Source organism: Tribolium madens, unplaced genomic scaffold (assembly GCF_015345945.1).
Source record: "Tribolium madens isolate multiple individuals breed KSU strain unplaced genomic scaffold, Tmad_KSU_1.1 Scaffold_96;HRSCAF=242;Tcas5.2_LG5, whole genome shotgun sequence".
In the NCBI taxonomy this organism is placed as follows: Eukaryota; Metazoa; Arthropoda; class Insecta; order Coleoptera; family Tenebrionidae; genus Tribolium; species Tribolium madens.
This window is the reverse complement of record NW_025401068.1, coordinates 11,348,999-11,366,970: the sequence shown is the minus strand read 5'-3', so window position 1 is coordinate 11,366,970 and position 17,972 is coordinate 11,348,999. Positions and strand designations below refer to the sequence as shown.

Sequence of the window (17,972 nt, the reverse complement as noted above, 5' to 3'; positions counted from 1 at the left end):
AAAAATGTTTGCCTTTTTAATAAAATATTCCGTTGGGTGTGCCGTTGGTCGTGATGTTGGTCCAGAATTGGCGTTAGAGGTGACATATTGGATGGCACAATGGGCCATATTTATAAATAAGTGGGCACCTTTGATAATTGTTAAGCTCCCTAAGCACGCGTGTCTAAAGAGCGACCGCTCCGAGATTGAAATGCGGGACACATGAATGGATTTAGATTGCAAATTATGCCAAAAGCTCGAGTTGTAACGCGCCAGAAAGAGACACCAACACAACTTTTAATTCAGCACGCTACCATTGTCATCCTTCATCTCTATTGGGTATTATTACGTGTTTATACTTACTGTGCATTTAAAACTTCACAGTGTAGCACCCGCCATTCAACTCGGAATTGTGAAAAGGTCGTTTAAGTCACATTATGGGATTAAGCGCTTGTTATTTACACGTTAAATAAATTCCAATAAAAATATATTTTTCACATTGTCATTCTAAGCGAGTCGCTCTCTGGTCATGGGCGCCGACTACATGGGTGCATCGGAAATTTTTTAATGGGTGCGGGGCACCAATGTATTTATTCTAATTTTTTTAGGAACGTTGCATTCTTTAAAATCACTTTTACTTTCAAAGATGTCTTAAATTTTGTATTTTTCTATTTTCCCCTTCGAGAAAATGAATCAAATTCATCGTTTATGTTATTCTATTTTGTTTTTTCATTTTTCAAATTAATTCAAAATTAAGCTCTTTAGTGACAAACTCCTTGAAAAAAGCTTTCTTATTATCTCAAAAACTTCAAAACGACAATAGTACATTACAAGCGAGGTGGTAAATATGGCATTACCTCGAGTGCTTATGTATACGGATAAAGCACAAGGGGTAATGCCATTACCACCGAGGTTTGTATGCTATTTTATTCACAATCACATTAATTTCAATAAAAAATTTGAGTAAAATAAAATTGTAACAAAGTTAAGGTCCAAACGTGGTAGGCCATCCAAATGGCATTTGATTTTTGACATTTCAGAAATGTCAAAGTAAATATTGAAATAATGTGTGAATCTGATTTAAAATTGTCGAACTGGAGCAGTGTACTCCCCCAGAAGTAAGAGAAACTGCTACAAAAGCAATTGAATACTAATTTAGCAAAATATTATGCGTAACTTGACAATTTGAAAGAAAAAATTCCCGGTATTTTCGTAATTTTAACGTTGGCAGTCCTGCATATTACCACCCAAGAGGAGTAACATTTATTACTCTTCATGAGAAATAATGACATGTTTCCCAACCTTAAAAAGGTTAGTAATCGACATATTACATTAGTGATTGTGAATAAAACATTTTACATATTACAAAAAATTTAGAGAACAAAAAAATTTCTTAAATTTTTTGATGATTTTTGCAATATTGTACCTCAATGAAAAATAGTCCTATTTAGATTGAAAAAAATCCATTTTACAGCTCCAAGTTTCTAGTCTTCAAATCTTTTAGCAAAAATTTTTCTGATGTTTGGTTATTATTACATAATTCTAAGAAATAGTGCGAGAAAAAAAATGTATTTTTTTATTCTTTTTTTTTTTGGTCCACGGACTTTTAATTAAATCAGTAGATGAGCTGGATAGCTTATTCATTCAACTTCAATTTGTTTTTTTTTTTATGTTCTCTTTACGTCAATTTCTCGCTGAGATATTTGACTTTGAATAAAAAAAGACAATTTTTCTTTAATCATCGATATTTCAGTAACCAATGACCGCACAGACAATGTAAAGACAATCTCAAAAACTGAAATAAATTTTCTGCAAGATGTTTTTGCGATTTTTTTTTCAAAAAAATTTCCCTTCAACATTGATTCAAAGAAAAGAGTAAAAAGTAACTTTTTTGTTATTGTTGTAAATCTACCGCGTATTCACGAATCTTGATGAGGAGACTAATATGTCATAAGTTTTTTTTTATAGCCTATGTACGACCAATAGCTCTAAACTGTTTTCTCGGACCGATTGATCAAAGTTTTACAAAAGAATTAAAGGAATTAATTGTTTTTGAACATTGTGTAATTTTCATCAAAATGAAAAAACTATTTTTTTCACAATTTTGGATGTTAAATTTATAAAAAAAATATTCGAAACAATTCTTGATATTTTTGAAAAAAATCAAAAACCAATACTGATTAATTTTTGAGACCATTTATTTAGCTTTTGTATACCCTAATTTAACTCCTCTCAAATTAATTGCATTAACAAAAAGTTGATAGCCCCCAATCTGTATTCAGCAACATTCATGCAAATTTTCAAAAAAAAATCTTTTTCTTTATTTTGTATCAAAGTTAAAGAGTGCTTTTATCAACTAATTTCAGTAGATAAAGTGGTCTTTTATCGTCTAGTAAAATAAAGTAATTTTTATCTACTGTTTATATTCAAGAGATTCTGGTAGAAATAAAACGAAATATTATACACAACGATAAAGATTGTTTATCTACTCGCGAAAAAAGTCCACTCCAACAATAAAAGTTGAATAAATAAAGTTGAATAAAGTTGAATTTTATCTTTGAGAGCAATTTATTGTCGAGACGTCAGTCGAAAAATAATGAAAATTTTATCGTCGTGTTCAATATAAAATTTTGTTCAATCATCACTAATTTTGTAGTCAATTTGGTCGATATTTATAAATGTCAAAGTAAAATTCAACAATGAAATCTAATGTCAAAGATCGTTAGCAACTAACAACCGAAGATATACAACAACAGATGTATTTTTTATCATCATTTTTACATGAAGAAAAGAGTAGATAAAATTCAATTTTAACATAGAGGATTGATGAATAAATAACTAATGATTGTTTCCGATTTTTTTTTTTTTGGTCAAATTTAACAGTAGTGTATTATTTTTCAAAACTCAAAACATATACTACAGAGTGGTTATAAATGACCTTCATCTAGCCAGCTTTGGAATTTTTTTGCATGTAACTTTATTTGTGCCGCTCTACTTTTTTGAAAGCTCTAGTTCTGTCATTAGTGTCACTTATTAATTAATAATAAATTTTTGTTACTTAAATTTTTATTGTTTCAACTAATTTCCAATAATAATTGATAATAATGTATACTTTAGAAGAAAACAAGTTTATAATTGAAGTCTATTTTCGAAGTGGACGCTTAGTAAACGGCGATTTTTTAATTTTGAGTTACAACAAGTAGGTACCCCTATTTTCGTAAAGCGGTATTTTTTATTTTACATGGAAAATTCACAGCTGGCTAAATGAAAATCATTTATAACCACTCTGTATTTTCTTTACACTTTTTATTGCATATGCTATTTGTTGACTTTTTTCTTTTGTGCTATAGAAAAATTATTTGTTTTTAAATTTTCTAAATATGAAAACGTTTTTTGGCGTAATTGTTCTCAAGTCCTGCAAGTTATACAACATATAAAAAATCGGCCCTATGTCTCTGGTTGTGACACTTGATGAATATTGTTGACCGATGATAACACACCACGTGCCGAAACGCCCCACTATTTAACCTCCAATTTTCGTCTTATTAAAAACGCAAATATTTGACGAGTGTGTGAACGCACGAGTGGGCACTTTAAACTTTTCCGAAAACAAACAAACAACGACTCAAGTTACAAGAGCTTTGTGTGTTTTAACGAACATCGGTGTAAAAAATTGTTAATTTCAAGTCCCTCAAATGATCAATGGTTCACGTCGTTAAAAAACCTGAAATAGGCAGTGTATGAAAAAAGCAAAGCGAGGTGTCTGATGCTAATTGGACCCTCGAGCCATCTCGTCTCGGCGACAAATTAAATTAAATCTTCCTGCTGGTGGCACACCTCCATACGGGAGTGCCGCGTCTGGTGGCAATTTGCATCCACACACACAGATGATGAGGAGGCCACAGCATGCTATTCATCAAAAATCCTCCCATGAATGCATAAAGATGAGGCGCTAAAGCGGCCATAAATATCATCGCCAAGCGAAGATGTTGGCAAGGCAAATCCCGCACTTTCCTAATACAAACATATCGCTGCCTCTTTAGTGCCAGCAAATCTAGTTCGGAAGGCATTTGTAGTAAGGAGCTGGGAGAGAGGAAGCATCTTCTGTCGGGAGATGAATTGGCAAAGTTCCTCGCAGGAAGCGGCGGGAGCGCTAAGACAAAGTGGAAAGCCACCCCAACTTTATATGGGTGCATTTCTACACTGCGACGTCATCTCTGAATGTTTGCGCGATAAATCGACGACGACGCTTCGCCGGAAAACTTCTTCGCATTTGCGAATTTATTACCAAAGAACGGCTGACCTCCGGAATGTGAGACGATTCAACTCGCGCGGAAATACTGGAAATTGAGACGTTTCACGAATTTTATTCAAACATTTCTCATGCACGTTTTTGTTGTTTATGTACTGATCCTGAAATCGTTTTAAAACGCAAATAATCCGACAAACAAGACGATTTTCTAAGAATCGTTTATTTTGAATATTTAGAACTTTACACTTGGCGACATTTTTTCAATTTTTTTTCTAGCATTGATAATGTAACTTTGTTCATCAAAATTCTCCATCACGTAAGGTTTTTTTTTCATATTTAAAGAGTGGTCGAAGTAATCACTAATATTATGATACAGACTGAACTAAAAAGTGTATTAAACCATTTCTAATTTTAAAATAAACAAAATGGAACACTAAATAAATTAAATTGTAAATTGCGATGAACACAAAAATTTTCAAGAATTTCGTTTCTGTTTATTATGAAGAGTGAAGTCTTCCTTTTGCAGAAACCAACCTACAGAAGTCCCCCCCATTGTCGAATCCCATATACAAAGTGTGTCAGAACTCGCGCCCCAGAGAAAAATTTCAAGTAAGATAAGATACCAGAAACAGAAAAAAAATTGACATTATTTTTTTACATTTGACATTTTTTATGTCTATTTAATGATACTGGTGATCTTGTATACAAGGAGTCTCAACGAGTTGAAAAAGTCCATTAGTGATCTTTAAATAGTAAAATTAAAAAAAAATTATATAGAGGACATTGATAGATACTAATCTAGTCCATCGCCTAAAATTATTTTCAATTATACACCGTGTCTCAAAAATAAGTTACAATACAAACTTGTGTTTTTTAAATGAAACACCATATGTTTCTTAGCGTTTTTGGATGTAGATTTATATGACAATGTTTTTAAGCTAAACTGTTATTGGTCGATTTTGCTTAGTTTTAAAAATAAAAGATAACGATTTTTTTTTTTAATTTATTACACAAAAACTAAGACATCTAGAAATATTTTTTTGCTACCGCAAAGAAGAAGGTACAAGCTATAAGGTTGTAACATTTTTTTAGTGTGTTGCATTTGCAAAAATAAAAAAATGAAGACGTTTGTTAAAAGTTCAATAACTTAAAAAATATAAATGGAACACCCTATTTATTGTTATTGCATTTAAAAGATTATTAAATTATCTTTTTAAAATTATTTACTTTTAGGTGTTTATAATCAATTACTAAAAAGATATTTAACGTTAAATATATTTTTTTTATTTTATCATTTAAAGGTCACTAATGGACTTTTTCAACTCGCTGGGACACCCTGTAGGTATGTTTTTCATAATTATTTAGTAAAGGTACAAAAATTTCGCCAATAGAAGCCACAAATAACAGTAAACAGAGTTAAAATTTAGGATACAGCTTCCTTGTTTCCTCTTCTAATAGCCTGTAGCAAAAAAAAATTAGAAAATTATTTTTCTAACAGAAATAGAGTCAAAGTGCAAAATTTAAACTTTCATAACTTCCATATTTTTATAGATAATTTTTTTTATAGATAACATTTTTTCCATGTTCCTGGTATCTTACCTTACATGGCATTTATGTCTGAGGCGCGAGTTCTGGCGCATCCTGTATACCTTGATATCTTAATAAAAACGCTTTTAATCACTTATAATCCTTAAGTATTGTAGAAAGAATTCAAATCAGAAAATGCACTTTTAGAAACAAGCCAAGTGTTTTACAATTTTCCAATATTTTTTAGATAAATATAGCAAAATTTTTATTTCTATTATGGCCAAAAAATCTGTAGACTACACTTTCAAAAGAATTTCAGCAGTTATATAATTTTGTAAAAATTCTTAGATATATATTTAATTTTTGCAAAAAAGCATCATTATCGATCACTTTCCAGATATGAGGTTTTACTAAAATTCGTTCTCGGATTTTCGCATCATTTACTTTAAGACAATTTTGTCTTAGATACATAAAGGATTCATTTTCTTACTTGTTTAAACGGAAAATCAATTGATTTGCGATTACAAATCAATAGTAAAAGAGAAAATTTAAATTTATTTCCCATAATCATGCTATAGGTTATCAAAAAAAATATTAATTAAAAATGTGACGTGTTGGAGGATTTTTTATTTTTACCATTATAAGTCAATGGGGGTGTTTTAAGACTAGTACCAAAAATGTGTTATTTCCAATAATTTTACAATGTAAACTTCTAGATTGTCATTCTAATATTTCGTGTGTGTTCGATTAACTCCAACCATTAGAGAAAGAAAATAAATATAAAAATTGAAATTACCATTCCTGACAAAGATAGAGATATCATAGTCACGTAATGTATGCCAAAAAAGCACTCAAGTCTAAGCTGTTCAAAGCAATTATTTTAAATTTCTCTTTAATTTCAAACGTTTCTGGTCAATTTTTGCTCCATTTTACTAACATACAATGTTGAAATAATTTCAACAACAGGATAAGCACCAAAACACAGATAATAGTAAAAATGCAATGGAATAAAAGCTTATGTTGGTTTTACCTAAATTGAGAAAAAAGCTGAGCAAAAAGCAGAATCTTTGATAAGCTGGAAACTGGGGAATGTAAAACTTTAATTCGGTGATTTTGCTTTCCAAAAAAATTGTATAATCCATAAAAATCAAGATACGACAAAGCCTCAATATTAAAACATAAAAAATGTAAAGAGAAATCAACAAAACAAACCGAAATAACACATTTAAAACCTGATTTTGCTACTTTGTCCATCTTTTAAGCAAAATTTTCTTTGAAACAATTTTGTGTTTCTTGTCCTTGAAATATAATAACCTAATTTCGTGGAAGATGGTTTACGGGACAAAAAGAAATAAAAACCATTCAACTCGTCGCGACGTTTCGATATTTTTATTGTACCTTCTTCAGGCGAAGAATTCCTTTGGTTGAGCATGGGAAGCATGACACAGTCAAGGAAGAACTGAGTTTTTCGTCGCGACGAATTTAATGTTTTTTTTTTAAACAAGAGTTAAATCAACCAAAAGAGCCAAAAGTACATTTTTTGCATCAATATTAAATAAAATTTTCAAGTGGTCTCTTAGAGTGATGTAGCCCTAGAAAGGTTTAAGTGCCAGAGTCCATCCCTCTACTAATTTTCCCAATTTGCCTAAAAATTATTGGAGGAGAAAAATTCAAAGTTTGTTAATTGTATGACTACTGGGACTAGTTTCAATTTTGTTCGCCACCCCCTGTTTACCAAATCTCCGTTCGTCATAATATTTTTCTCTTGGGGTCGCCGTCAGCAGGCTTCAACCTCATTAAAATCCGTCCCCGTTGTGCCCAAAGTCAACGTATATTTAATATAGTCGATTAACAATTTGATTGAATTTAAGTTGGAGGGGTGAGTGAGCCGGCTTCAATTGGAATACTAAATGAAGTGGTGTGTCCTCCACCTTGGTTTTGACAGTCATCGACGACGGCGCGGCGGGTCAATCGACTTATCACGACCCTTTACCCTCTAATCACGTCAAATACGGTTTGCCTGATTTTATATTGTCCACTTTATTATATTTCGTGGTCCGGACGTGGCCTCGACGCTGTTTGTTTGCAGCAATCAAAGCGTAATTGCGTTTGCAAGGGATGCTCTCTTTTCCCTCACAGTTAAAAAATTGTTTTTTGTTAAATAAAAGTAATTAATATCATTTCTGGTGGCTTTATGCTTCTCTCGCATCTTTGCAATTAGTTAAACGAAGTTCCTCAGATGTCACGTGGAATACAGATGGAATTTGCGCCGTTGCACATCACCCAAATTACTCCTATTCATTAGCGGAACATTTGCCAGGTGGAGGAACGGGGACTTTGAGGCCAAATTCATTTCTTTTAAACTCCGAAACCTTCCAAAAATGTGGTTTAGTTAGAAAGGATTGGCTCAAAGCCGGATTTTACTCATAATAACATAATGTAATATTTTTACTAGATAAATCGAGCAAATCGTGTAAAACTCATACTTTCTAATTCGAAAAATTGTTGAGGGCTACGCCCCCGAGTAGAACTCACATTGTCTGATTTTGTCAAAATTTATAAAGAGAACTCGCGGCTTTGCCGCTCGCTCCCTTCTAACGTCACATTATCTGATTTGCAAGTATTTTATACTTGCCCAAAAAAAAAAATTCAAGAAAGATAAGATACCAGGAACATGGAAAAAATGTTTAAAAAATTCTCCTTGTCAAAGATTTTGACATTTATTTTTTGACAATTGGCATTTTTTTATGTCTGTTTAATGATACTGATAATCATGTATATGTTTTTTTACAATTAGTAAAGATACAAAAAGTTTGCCAATGAAAGCCACAAATAACATAGAACAATTTAGGATACTGCTTCCTTGTTTCCCTCTTCTAAAAGCCTGTAGCAAAAAAAACTGGAAAATTATTTTTACAATAGAAATAAATAGAGTCAATGTGCAAAATTTAAACTCTAATAACTTTGAAATTTATATAGATTTAAAATTTTTCTTGTTGTCTAAGGCACGGAGGTGTGCGACTTTTCGAACATCCTATAAGTAGACCTAAATTTGCCATTTTCTGTTTTGTTTTTGTAACGTTTCAAATTCAGTAAATCTCTTAATAAAAGACGCTTTAAATCTCTTAAAACATGCTAAAATCGTAGGATTTTAGAATGTTTCTCGTTTAAAAAACGCTCTAATAGCTATTTGCGGTATTTATTTTGTAAAAACTTTGAAAATTCATAAAAAAGCAAAAATACTACACTTCCGACCTAATTTGATGGTGACTGTTGCCTTGCTTTAGTAAAACACTCTAAATGAATTAAAATTAACAAAAAAAAATTCATGTTTGACTTTAACTTGCCAAAATTTCTGCTTTGTTTTGGCAGAATCTCGCAAATTTTGTAAATTTCTCGCTGAAAAACACTCTAAATTTAACAAAATTAGCGGCATTCTAGACTAACTTTATAGGAAATATAATATATTTAAATCTAGTTTTGAATTTTCTGCTTTATTTTTTTAATATCTTGAATTTAGTAAATTCCTCATAGAAAATGCCTTAAATCTATAAAAATTTTGCATTTTTTTGTTTTTTTCTAAATCATTCAAATCCAGTGAAATTCTCGATTAAAAGGATATTCTAAAAAATTTTTATTCGTTAAAAAACCTTCAAAATTCATAAAAAAGGAAAAATAAATTGTTGTTGGCATTTGCAATTGTGCGTAATCTGAAAATTTTTTCACATTTTTTCCATGTTCCTGGTATCTTATCTTACAAGCATTTTTCTCTGGTGCGCAAGTTCTGGCGTACCCTGTATAATTAATAAAAACTCACACAATGAAATTTTGTCAAAATTTATATTTATTTCAACGAGTACTCTCTGATTTGCAAATATTTTATATAACTAAATTAAATTTTGAAATTAATGAATTTTCATAATTTTTCTGCTACTAAACTGGAAATCTATTTTTTGTTAGTTCAGTGGGTTCATCTAGTTTTTGTTACGTCGATAGAAATAATAAATTCATGTCATAACCTCAAATAAAAAAAAAAAATTAAATTACACATTCCTGGGCCAAATTTCTTTTATATTGAGCTTTTATTTATAGTCTTAAACAACACTTCACAAATCACTACCAAACTATTTCAAGACCAGTGTGCAAATTAACTGGGTTTTACATGGTTTTTGGCGTATGTTTCATACATTATTTCCGTCATCTCATAATGTCAGAATAACCTTAATTTTAACATTTCTTCGCCAAAGAAGAAAAGAAGAAAATAAAGAGCTCTTGGGTGTTAAACAACACTTATTTATGTCACCCTTTTGCCAACTGTCAGAAGTGTCAGATTGAATGATTGAAATTCAACGCACTCCTGGTTATTTTTTTATTTTCATTTTTATAGACTTTTGGCCCAAATAATATTAATTAACAAAAATAAGCCCTCCGTTGCAGTAAAAGTTGGATTGAATTTTCATTTTTCATCATCGTTTATTCTCTAAAGTTTGATATTTTTGCTATAGTGTCTAACAAAATTACTCCGTGGTTGCTATTTTGTGCGAGAGAGATGATTAATTAATTTTTACACAGGATAGAAGGAGCGTTGGAGTGATCACGTTTTAGTAAGATATTTGTGGTTCAATTTTTTTTCCAGAAAATGGTCTATATTTCCCGGCCCTACCCTAATTAAACTAATCGTCTTTTGTGCTTTAACTTTCTCGTAGATTTCTGTCTGTTAATATAAGTTTTGCTCGCAAACGTAATTATGAGTCACATTGAAAGGTCCCTTAAGTGCCTTAAGTGAGATTAGCCTTAGTTCTGAATCTAATAAAGTCGATTTTTATTCAGCTCAGTCCCGGTCGCCTCTCTAAATTCTAAAATGCAGCGCACCTCCATCTTCATTCTTCGTTCGTTCCTTCCCCTAAACCCTCTTATCTGAAACTGCACTACCCCCAGTTAAAATTCCTATCGGCGTACCATAATTGAATCGAAAAACACATTGAGTGTGTGTCTCGGGGTGGCAAGCTTTAATCCAATTGTCCACACCGCCAACACAATTCATTAGCACCTAATCAAGTTCCACAACATTGCTTTTCTCGCGAAAAATCGGGCAAGATGGACGCAATTATCGCCCTTGTACACCTCGTAAATCAGGATAAATGTATGCATGAGATAGTGTGGGCAGAGATGTCCGATAATTTTAACTTATGTAAAGCATTATGGCTCGACCCGAGCCAAACGAGAAAATATCGCTGCCGACGAACACAACACCCTGATAAGGGCGCCTTTATCTAAACCGCTTTTTACGGACCGGAGAAAACGCCGATAAAACCGCGAACACACCTGATTTTTTTGTGATTTTTTTCCTACCGACTGCGCCAATTTTATGAAAAAATAATGGAGTAAGAAGAGTCAAGGCTGATAAAACCGCAAATACCTATCTCAATAATACAATATTTTGACCTAAACATATGTAAAATGTTCCAGGGAATCGATTGGCGTCAAGAAAACTGCAAAATTCGTAATAGTTTTTAAGTTATAGACGTATTTAAATTTTTGATATTTTTGACTTTATCACAAATTTTCTCGATAACTATTTATCGCAGAGCACTGATTTGTATATGATAGAAAATTAAATTTTCTTTCCAACGGTACCAAACATAAGAAGTTATCTCCAATAAGTCCGGAGTTATTGGCATTAGACGGCTCCGGATACCGAAAATCGCCCAAAATTTCGACAAAAACCGAAAAAATTAAAAACTTTAAAATTATCCATTTGCACTCTTGGGGGACTTAGAAAAGCACAAAAACAAAAATAATTTTTTGAAAATTTTTGTGTAAGTGTTTGAATGAATATTGAATGAACATTGACGTTGTCGGCGGCGGTGGTAGCTCAGCGGCATAAGGTCCCGCTTTCCAGCAGGTAGGTCCCGAGTTCGAGCCCCGGTCAAGTCGGCAATTTTTCTCAAATTCAAATTCAAATTCAAATTCAAATTCAAATATAATTAAATTAAATGTCAAAAGAGGGCGGGCGCATAAGAGCGCGATCTTTAAAAACATGTGCACATGTTCTTCTAATATGTATAAGAAAGAAAGCGCACAATACTAACTAAATAAGCACCAATAGATGGCGGGCGTTTAAGAGCGCGAACTTTAAAACAAGCATCTACAAAAGTGAAGAAAATAGTGTAAAGTTAACAGTAATAATATAAGTAAAGGTAAGTTTTGCATTAAAAATTAAGGATTTTTTTTTATTAATTATTGTTATTATTACTAATAATACAAATGATTTACATAAGTGCATTAGTGAAAACAAAAGGTAAGTAATATAAAGTATAATAAAGTAAAAGTAGCATGAAATATACATTTCACACAGGGTGTTAAGAAAAAAAATATTTCAGGAGGTAGTAGTACGGACCAAAACAGCCAAAAAAAGTCTTAATAAACATAGGTCCCCAAAGTAACAGAATATTTTTTAACATCTTACAATTATAAATAAGTGCGCATTTTTTTACATAGATAAATACCCCCTAAACTCTATCTTTTCCTGCGCCACTGGTCTTCAATTAATTTTGAGTAATAGTAATAGAATTATTCTAAAACAATTATCACAAAATTTCTCGATAACTATTTATGGTAGAGCACTGACCTTCTCTGCATATGACAGAAAATAATAAAAATAATAATGGCGAAACTAAAGGAGATAGCGCAAAATGCTTGGAAAATTCGTAATGACCGCGTCAAAATCTATCGGATAAGATAGGTTTAAATCGAATCTGAGACATGTTCAAAAACACTAGTTTTTAACGCTAGTTTTACATTTTTTTTATTTTGTAAATTGCGGAACAACTGTAGGTACCTACACCTGATTTTTTTGTTTAGTTATTTTTTCCCTACCGACTGCGCCAATTTTATAAAAAAATGGACAAGTAAGAAGAAGACAAAACGCCGATAAAACCGCGATTACACCTGATTTTTTTGTTTAGTTATTTTTTCCCTTCCGACTGCGCCAATTTTATAAAAAAAAATGGACAAGTAAGAAGAAGAGAAAACGCCGATAAAACCAAACCGCGATTACACCTGATTTTTTTTGTTTAGTTATTTTTTCCCTACCGACTGCGCCAATTTTATGAAAAAATGGACAAGTAAGAAGCAGTTCCGTTAAGTCGCTTGTGCAGTAATTAATGGGCGAAGTTGGCAACCGTAAAGCGAACTCAGGCCTGCCAACAAAACTTAAGAGCTTTACAAGTTCAGCAGCCACTACACCCACTTGAATAATTACAAGCGACAGCTTTGAACGCCGTCTAAAGTAGTTTACAAAGAAAATAGATTATTTTTCATCCCCTCACCACCCGAATAAATTAATGCACTGGCTGACTATGACTCGTTAACAAACCCACACAAATTTTTATTTTTTTTTTTCAAGAGTGGTAAAACGCATCCGGCGCCATATTTATAATATTAACAAAGACTCGCACGTCCATCTCAAGTCGCTTAATCCGCGCATTGTCCAGCTTCTTCCGCTTCCCTGAACTAAAATACTCATCTATTGTGAGACCCGTTCACAATGACCAAATCCCATCTTTCAATTACACCAGACTTAAATACGTTCAGGTCACGTGACTTACCTCGAAATGGACATTCGCCGACACATCTGCAACAAAAATCGACCATTAGAAAAAAGTTAAAGTAAAACACGGGAGAGAATCGAGGCATTTGTTCGATATTCGTGTTGACTTTGCTAAACAAAGCCATGTCAAGTTAATAAAAAAATCAAAATTTTAAAAAATATGCAAATGAGTTCATCAGAAGCCTTAGAAATATAGGACTTTGCTCCAAAATTGAGATTTTGGAGTGACATTAATTGACAGGTACCGATGATACTATTCAAGACATATGTTCGTGAATTTTTGAACATTCTTTAAACATCGCAAAATTATGGAATAATCTTATTACAATTGAAAATATTTTGTTGTGGCAAAAATGCTCGAAGAGGTCAATTCTCTTTCTAAAAAATACACACTTGATTTAATATTTTACACTTTTTGATGACGTCATCTACTTTTTTTTTATTTGGAAGTCCCTAATTTTTTAGCCATTTCTATAGATCTTTTAATTGTCAAAATGACAACACCCAAATAATAAATATCACAGTTTTTGAAAAAAATCATTGAAGTAAAAAACGTTTTAATATTAACAAAAAACAAATAGGTATACAATTAAATCAAGTTGAGAATTTTGACAGATAATTAACATTAATAAATTTTATCTAGTAGGCGGTAAAACTATATAGTTTTTTTTTATTCACGGTGATAATAAAGTAATTTCCTTGCACGTGAGAAGTTAGAAAGTACGACATTTCATCTTCGTTAAACAATTGATATGAAATATACAGTTCATATCGAAAAATTGCCACTTCCCAACCTGAACTGTCATATGTCATGATTTTTAAAATTTGATATATTCTGTTTTGATTTTCTGTTCATTAAAGACGATGATTTTGCATAAAGGAGTCTACAAACCTTGGTGGTTGTTGGTCATAGTAATGAAGCACCTCCCAACTCGATATGTAATATACTATTTCTTCGTCAAATTTAAATTCCCAACCATTAGTAGATTTACGTCGAAAAACATAAAAAATATTCTGATTTTTGAGATTATGAATTTTAATTTCACAAAAACTTGTGTTAAAGAAGTTGAAGAAATGAGAACAAAAAACAAAATAGAAAAACATCTAAGACTCTATTAAACATTGCTGCTGAATAAGGTTAAACACATACAGGTGTCCCAGCGAGTTGAAAAAGTCCATTAGTGACTTTTAAATGGTAAAATTAAAAAAAATATATCGGACATTGATAGCTACTAATCTAGTCCATCGCCTAAAATTATTTTCAACTATACAGCGTGTCACAAAAATAAGTTACAATACAAACATGTGCTTTTTAAAAGAAACACTTTAGGTCTCTTAGTGTTTTTGAATGTAGATTTTTATGACACTGTTTTTAATCTAAACTTTTATTACTCGATTTTGCTTAGTTTTAAAAATAAGACGGTTTTTTTGACGAAAACATGCAGTTTTTAAAAATTTATTACACAAAAACTAAGACATCTAGAAATATTTTTTTTACTAACGCAAAGAGAAAGTACAAGCTATAAGGTTGTAACAATTTTTTAGTGAGTTGCATTTGCAAAAATAAAAAAATGAAGGCGTTTGTTAAAACTTCAATAACTTAAAAAACTTAAATGGAACAACCTATTTATTGTTTTTGCATTTAAAAGATTATTAAATTGTCTTTTTAAAATTATTTACTTTTAGGTGTTTATAATCAATAACTAAAAAGATATTTAACGTTAAACACTAAAAAAAATAATTACCATTGTTTCAGTAGCCAAAAAGTGCACATTTGCCCAAGAGATGGAAGAAATATCACTTAATAATCACATTTGTGTTAAACTGAATTCATTATTCTTTATTTTTACAATACCTAAAATAATTCGAATTTCAGTATTTATAACGACTTTTACAATCTCTAGATAAATCAACAAATTAGTGATCCGTGGTGGAATTACTATGGTTGATAGGCATTGTTGCTACAATTAATATTGAATGTTATTATTATTATTAAATGTGAATCTTTTCATTTATCAATTCTAGACATTAAAAATTTATTTTTTAGATAGACAATTTATCAATCTATTAGATGTAAAGATAAAAAATAAGGTGTCCCATTCAGTTACTTAACTTACTTTATTAATCTTTACAATTGCAAAACACTAAAAAACTGCTGCAGCTTTAAATTCTGTACTTTCTTCTTTGCAGAAGTAAGAAAAAATTTGTTCTAGCTGTCTTAGATTTTGTGTAATAAATTTATAAAAAGTGCATGTTTTCGTCAAAAAAACGTCTTATTTCTAAAACTAAGCAAAATCGACTAATAAAAGAGTAGCGTAAAAACATTGTTTTAAAAGGCTACATCTAAAAATGCCACAAAACATATGGTGTTTCATTTAAAAAAACACAAGTTTGTATCGTAACTTATTTTTGGCACATGCTGTATGGTTGAAAACAATGTTAGGTGATGCACTAGATTAGTACCTCTCAATGTCTTATATGTACATTTTTTTTGTAATTTCACCATTTAAAAGTCACTAATAGACTTTTTCAACTCGCTGGGACACTGTATTGTTTGTATGATTAAAAAATTTAGAGAATTGTTTTTTTTTTCGGGATAAAAATAGTCGATTCAATTTCTAATAGTTTTATTTTCAACATTTTTATTTGTACAATTTCTTTCTATAGTTACTGGATAATCGGCCCCCAAATTAAAAATTGAAAAAAAAGCAAAGCAAAATAATTTTAAAATGGAGAATAAAGAGGTCAGATAGGAATTTGAGATAAGAGTGCTAAGAAAAAGTGAAAAAACCATTAAATGTGTGTTGTGTCCATTTGTCCATTTATCAGAACAGGTGCCCCTCTGTCTTGGTTGAAGAATTCAAATCCCCTCTCGCCACCCATAAATCATCACCAAACTAAACCTAAAATCAACACACAATAGCAAACCATAAAACAAATGACGCTTAAAAATGAGCGTCGTAGTCGTTCAAAAGCGAGAAATGTGTAGCGATATTTCACGGCGGTTGTGAATTCGTGGAAGTCGTCGCATTCTCCAGGTGTCAGCGTGACTGATGGCCCCCCGCGTCACTTCCTCTCTCAAAGCCGTTCTGACACTTGCATGGCGAAAAAATAAAAATAATAATATATCGACATGTCAATGGAAAAAGGCCCATTCATGGGCACACCTGAACAATGTTCATCGCTAGATGGCGCCCTCACTAATTACCCACCAGGTGCAAAACTAGTACCTGGAGAGGACCAATTCCCGGAATTTGACAAAATTTCAAATTTATTAAATAGCAAGGGGGGAGACTCTTGCGGCACACTAAGAAGTCGATAAAAAGCAATTAAAGGGTCGCGACTCACTCTCCAGGGTTGTGGACCCTCGATATTAAAATGTAATATGGTGATGTAATATCGGCGAGATGTTAACAATAACGGTTCCGGGCATCGCCGCAAGTCCGCGCCACTGAGCTCATATTGATTTTGCCACATGCCTTCACTGAAAAGCCGACCAGCTGGTGGAGTCTATTGTGTTGCCGACGACGATCTATAAACTCGGTCGGAAATTGTAAATATTTCGATGGATGACATGCAGAAACTGGACGGCTTCTATGCCATATAGGCGAGAAAGGAATTTTCAGAGAATCGCACATTTAACGATATTTTCAAGTCATTAAGAAAAAAGAAACAATTTGACACTTTAATTTGTAACATTAAAACAAAGCTTTCTTTGGCCCCCTAACCTGCATAAGCTAGAAAAATACGTGTTTCGCGGTAAAAACTCTCGACAAACACCAGTCTTCAGACTCGTTTGCAAAATATGCATATCCTTCTGAATGTCGACAATTTATTTATTAAAATGCCATTTTAAACATTTTTTTATTTACTGAAAAACAAGTTCCATAGACATGTCTTGAAGCACGAATTTAAGTTTAAAAAACGAGTGGAAATTATTTACTTTTAGGTAAATAATTACCATTGTTTCRGTAGCCAAAAAGTGCCCATTTGCACAAGAGATGGAAGAAATATCACTTAATAATCACATTTGCAGAAGTAAGATTTTGTGTAATATAAAGAGTGCATGTTTTCGTCAAAACAAAAGTATTATTTCTAAAACTAAGCGAAATCGACTAATAAAAGTTTAGTTTTAAAAGGCTACATCCAAAAATGCCAATACTCGTACGGTGTTTCATTTTTTTTGAATTTCACCATTTAAAAGTCACTAATAGACTTTTTAACTCGCAGGGACACCCTGTATGAACGTTTGTTATGATTAAAAAATTTAGAGAATTGTTTTTTTTTTCAGGATTAAAAGTCGATTTCATTTTTAATAGTTTTATTTTCAACGTTTTTATTTGTACAATTCCTTTCTATAGTTACTGGATAATCGCCCCCCAAATTAARAATTGAAAAAAAAGCAAAGCAAAATAATTCTAAAATGGTGAATGAAGAGGTCAGATAGGAATCTGAGATATAGGCAAGAAAGGAATTTTCAGAAAATCGCACATTTAACGATATTTTCAAGTCATTACGAAAAATAAAACAATTCTTTGACACTTTAATTTGTTACACTAAAACAAAGCTTCTTTGGCCCCCTAACCTGCATAAACTAAAAAA

The 17,972-nt window shown here is 31.7% G+C and overlaps 1 protein-coding gene across 6 annotated transcripts in view; it reads right to left on the bottom strand.

The window, feature by feature from the left end:
• The window catches only part of LOC123012425 (NPC intracellular cholesterol transporter 2 homolog a), a 328,174-nt gene that overhangs the window by 249,475 nt on the left and 60,727 nt on the right, over positions 1 to 17,972 (bottom strand). For all 6 annotated transcript variants that reach the window (XM_044410326.1, XM_044410328.1, XM_044410331.1 and 3 more), the window contains exon 2: positions 13,369 to 13,394. In XM_044410326.1, the coding sequence (XP_044266261.1) occupies positions 13,369 to 13,394 (26 nt within the window). The remainder of the gene's footprint in view (positions 1 to 13,368; positions 13,395 to 17,972) is intronic.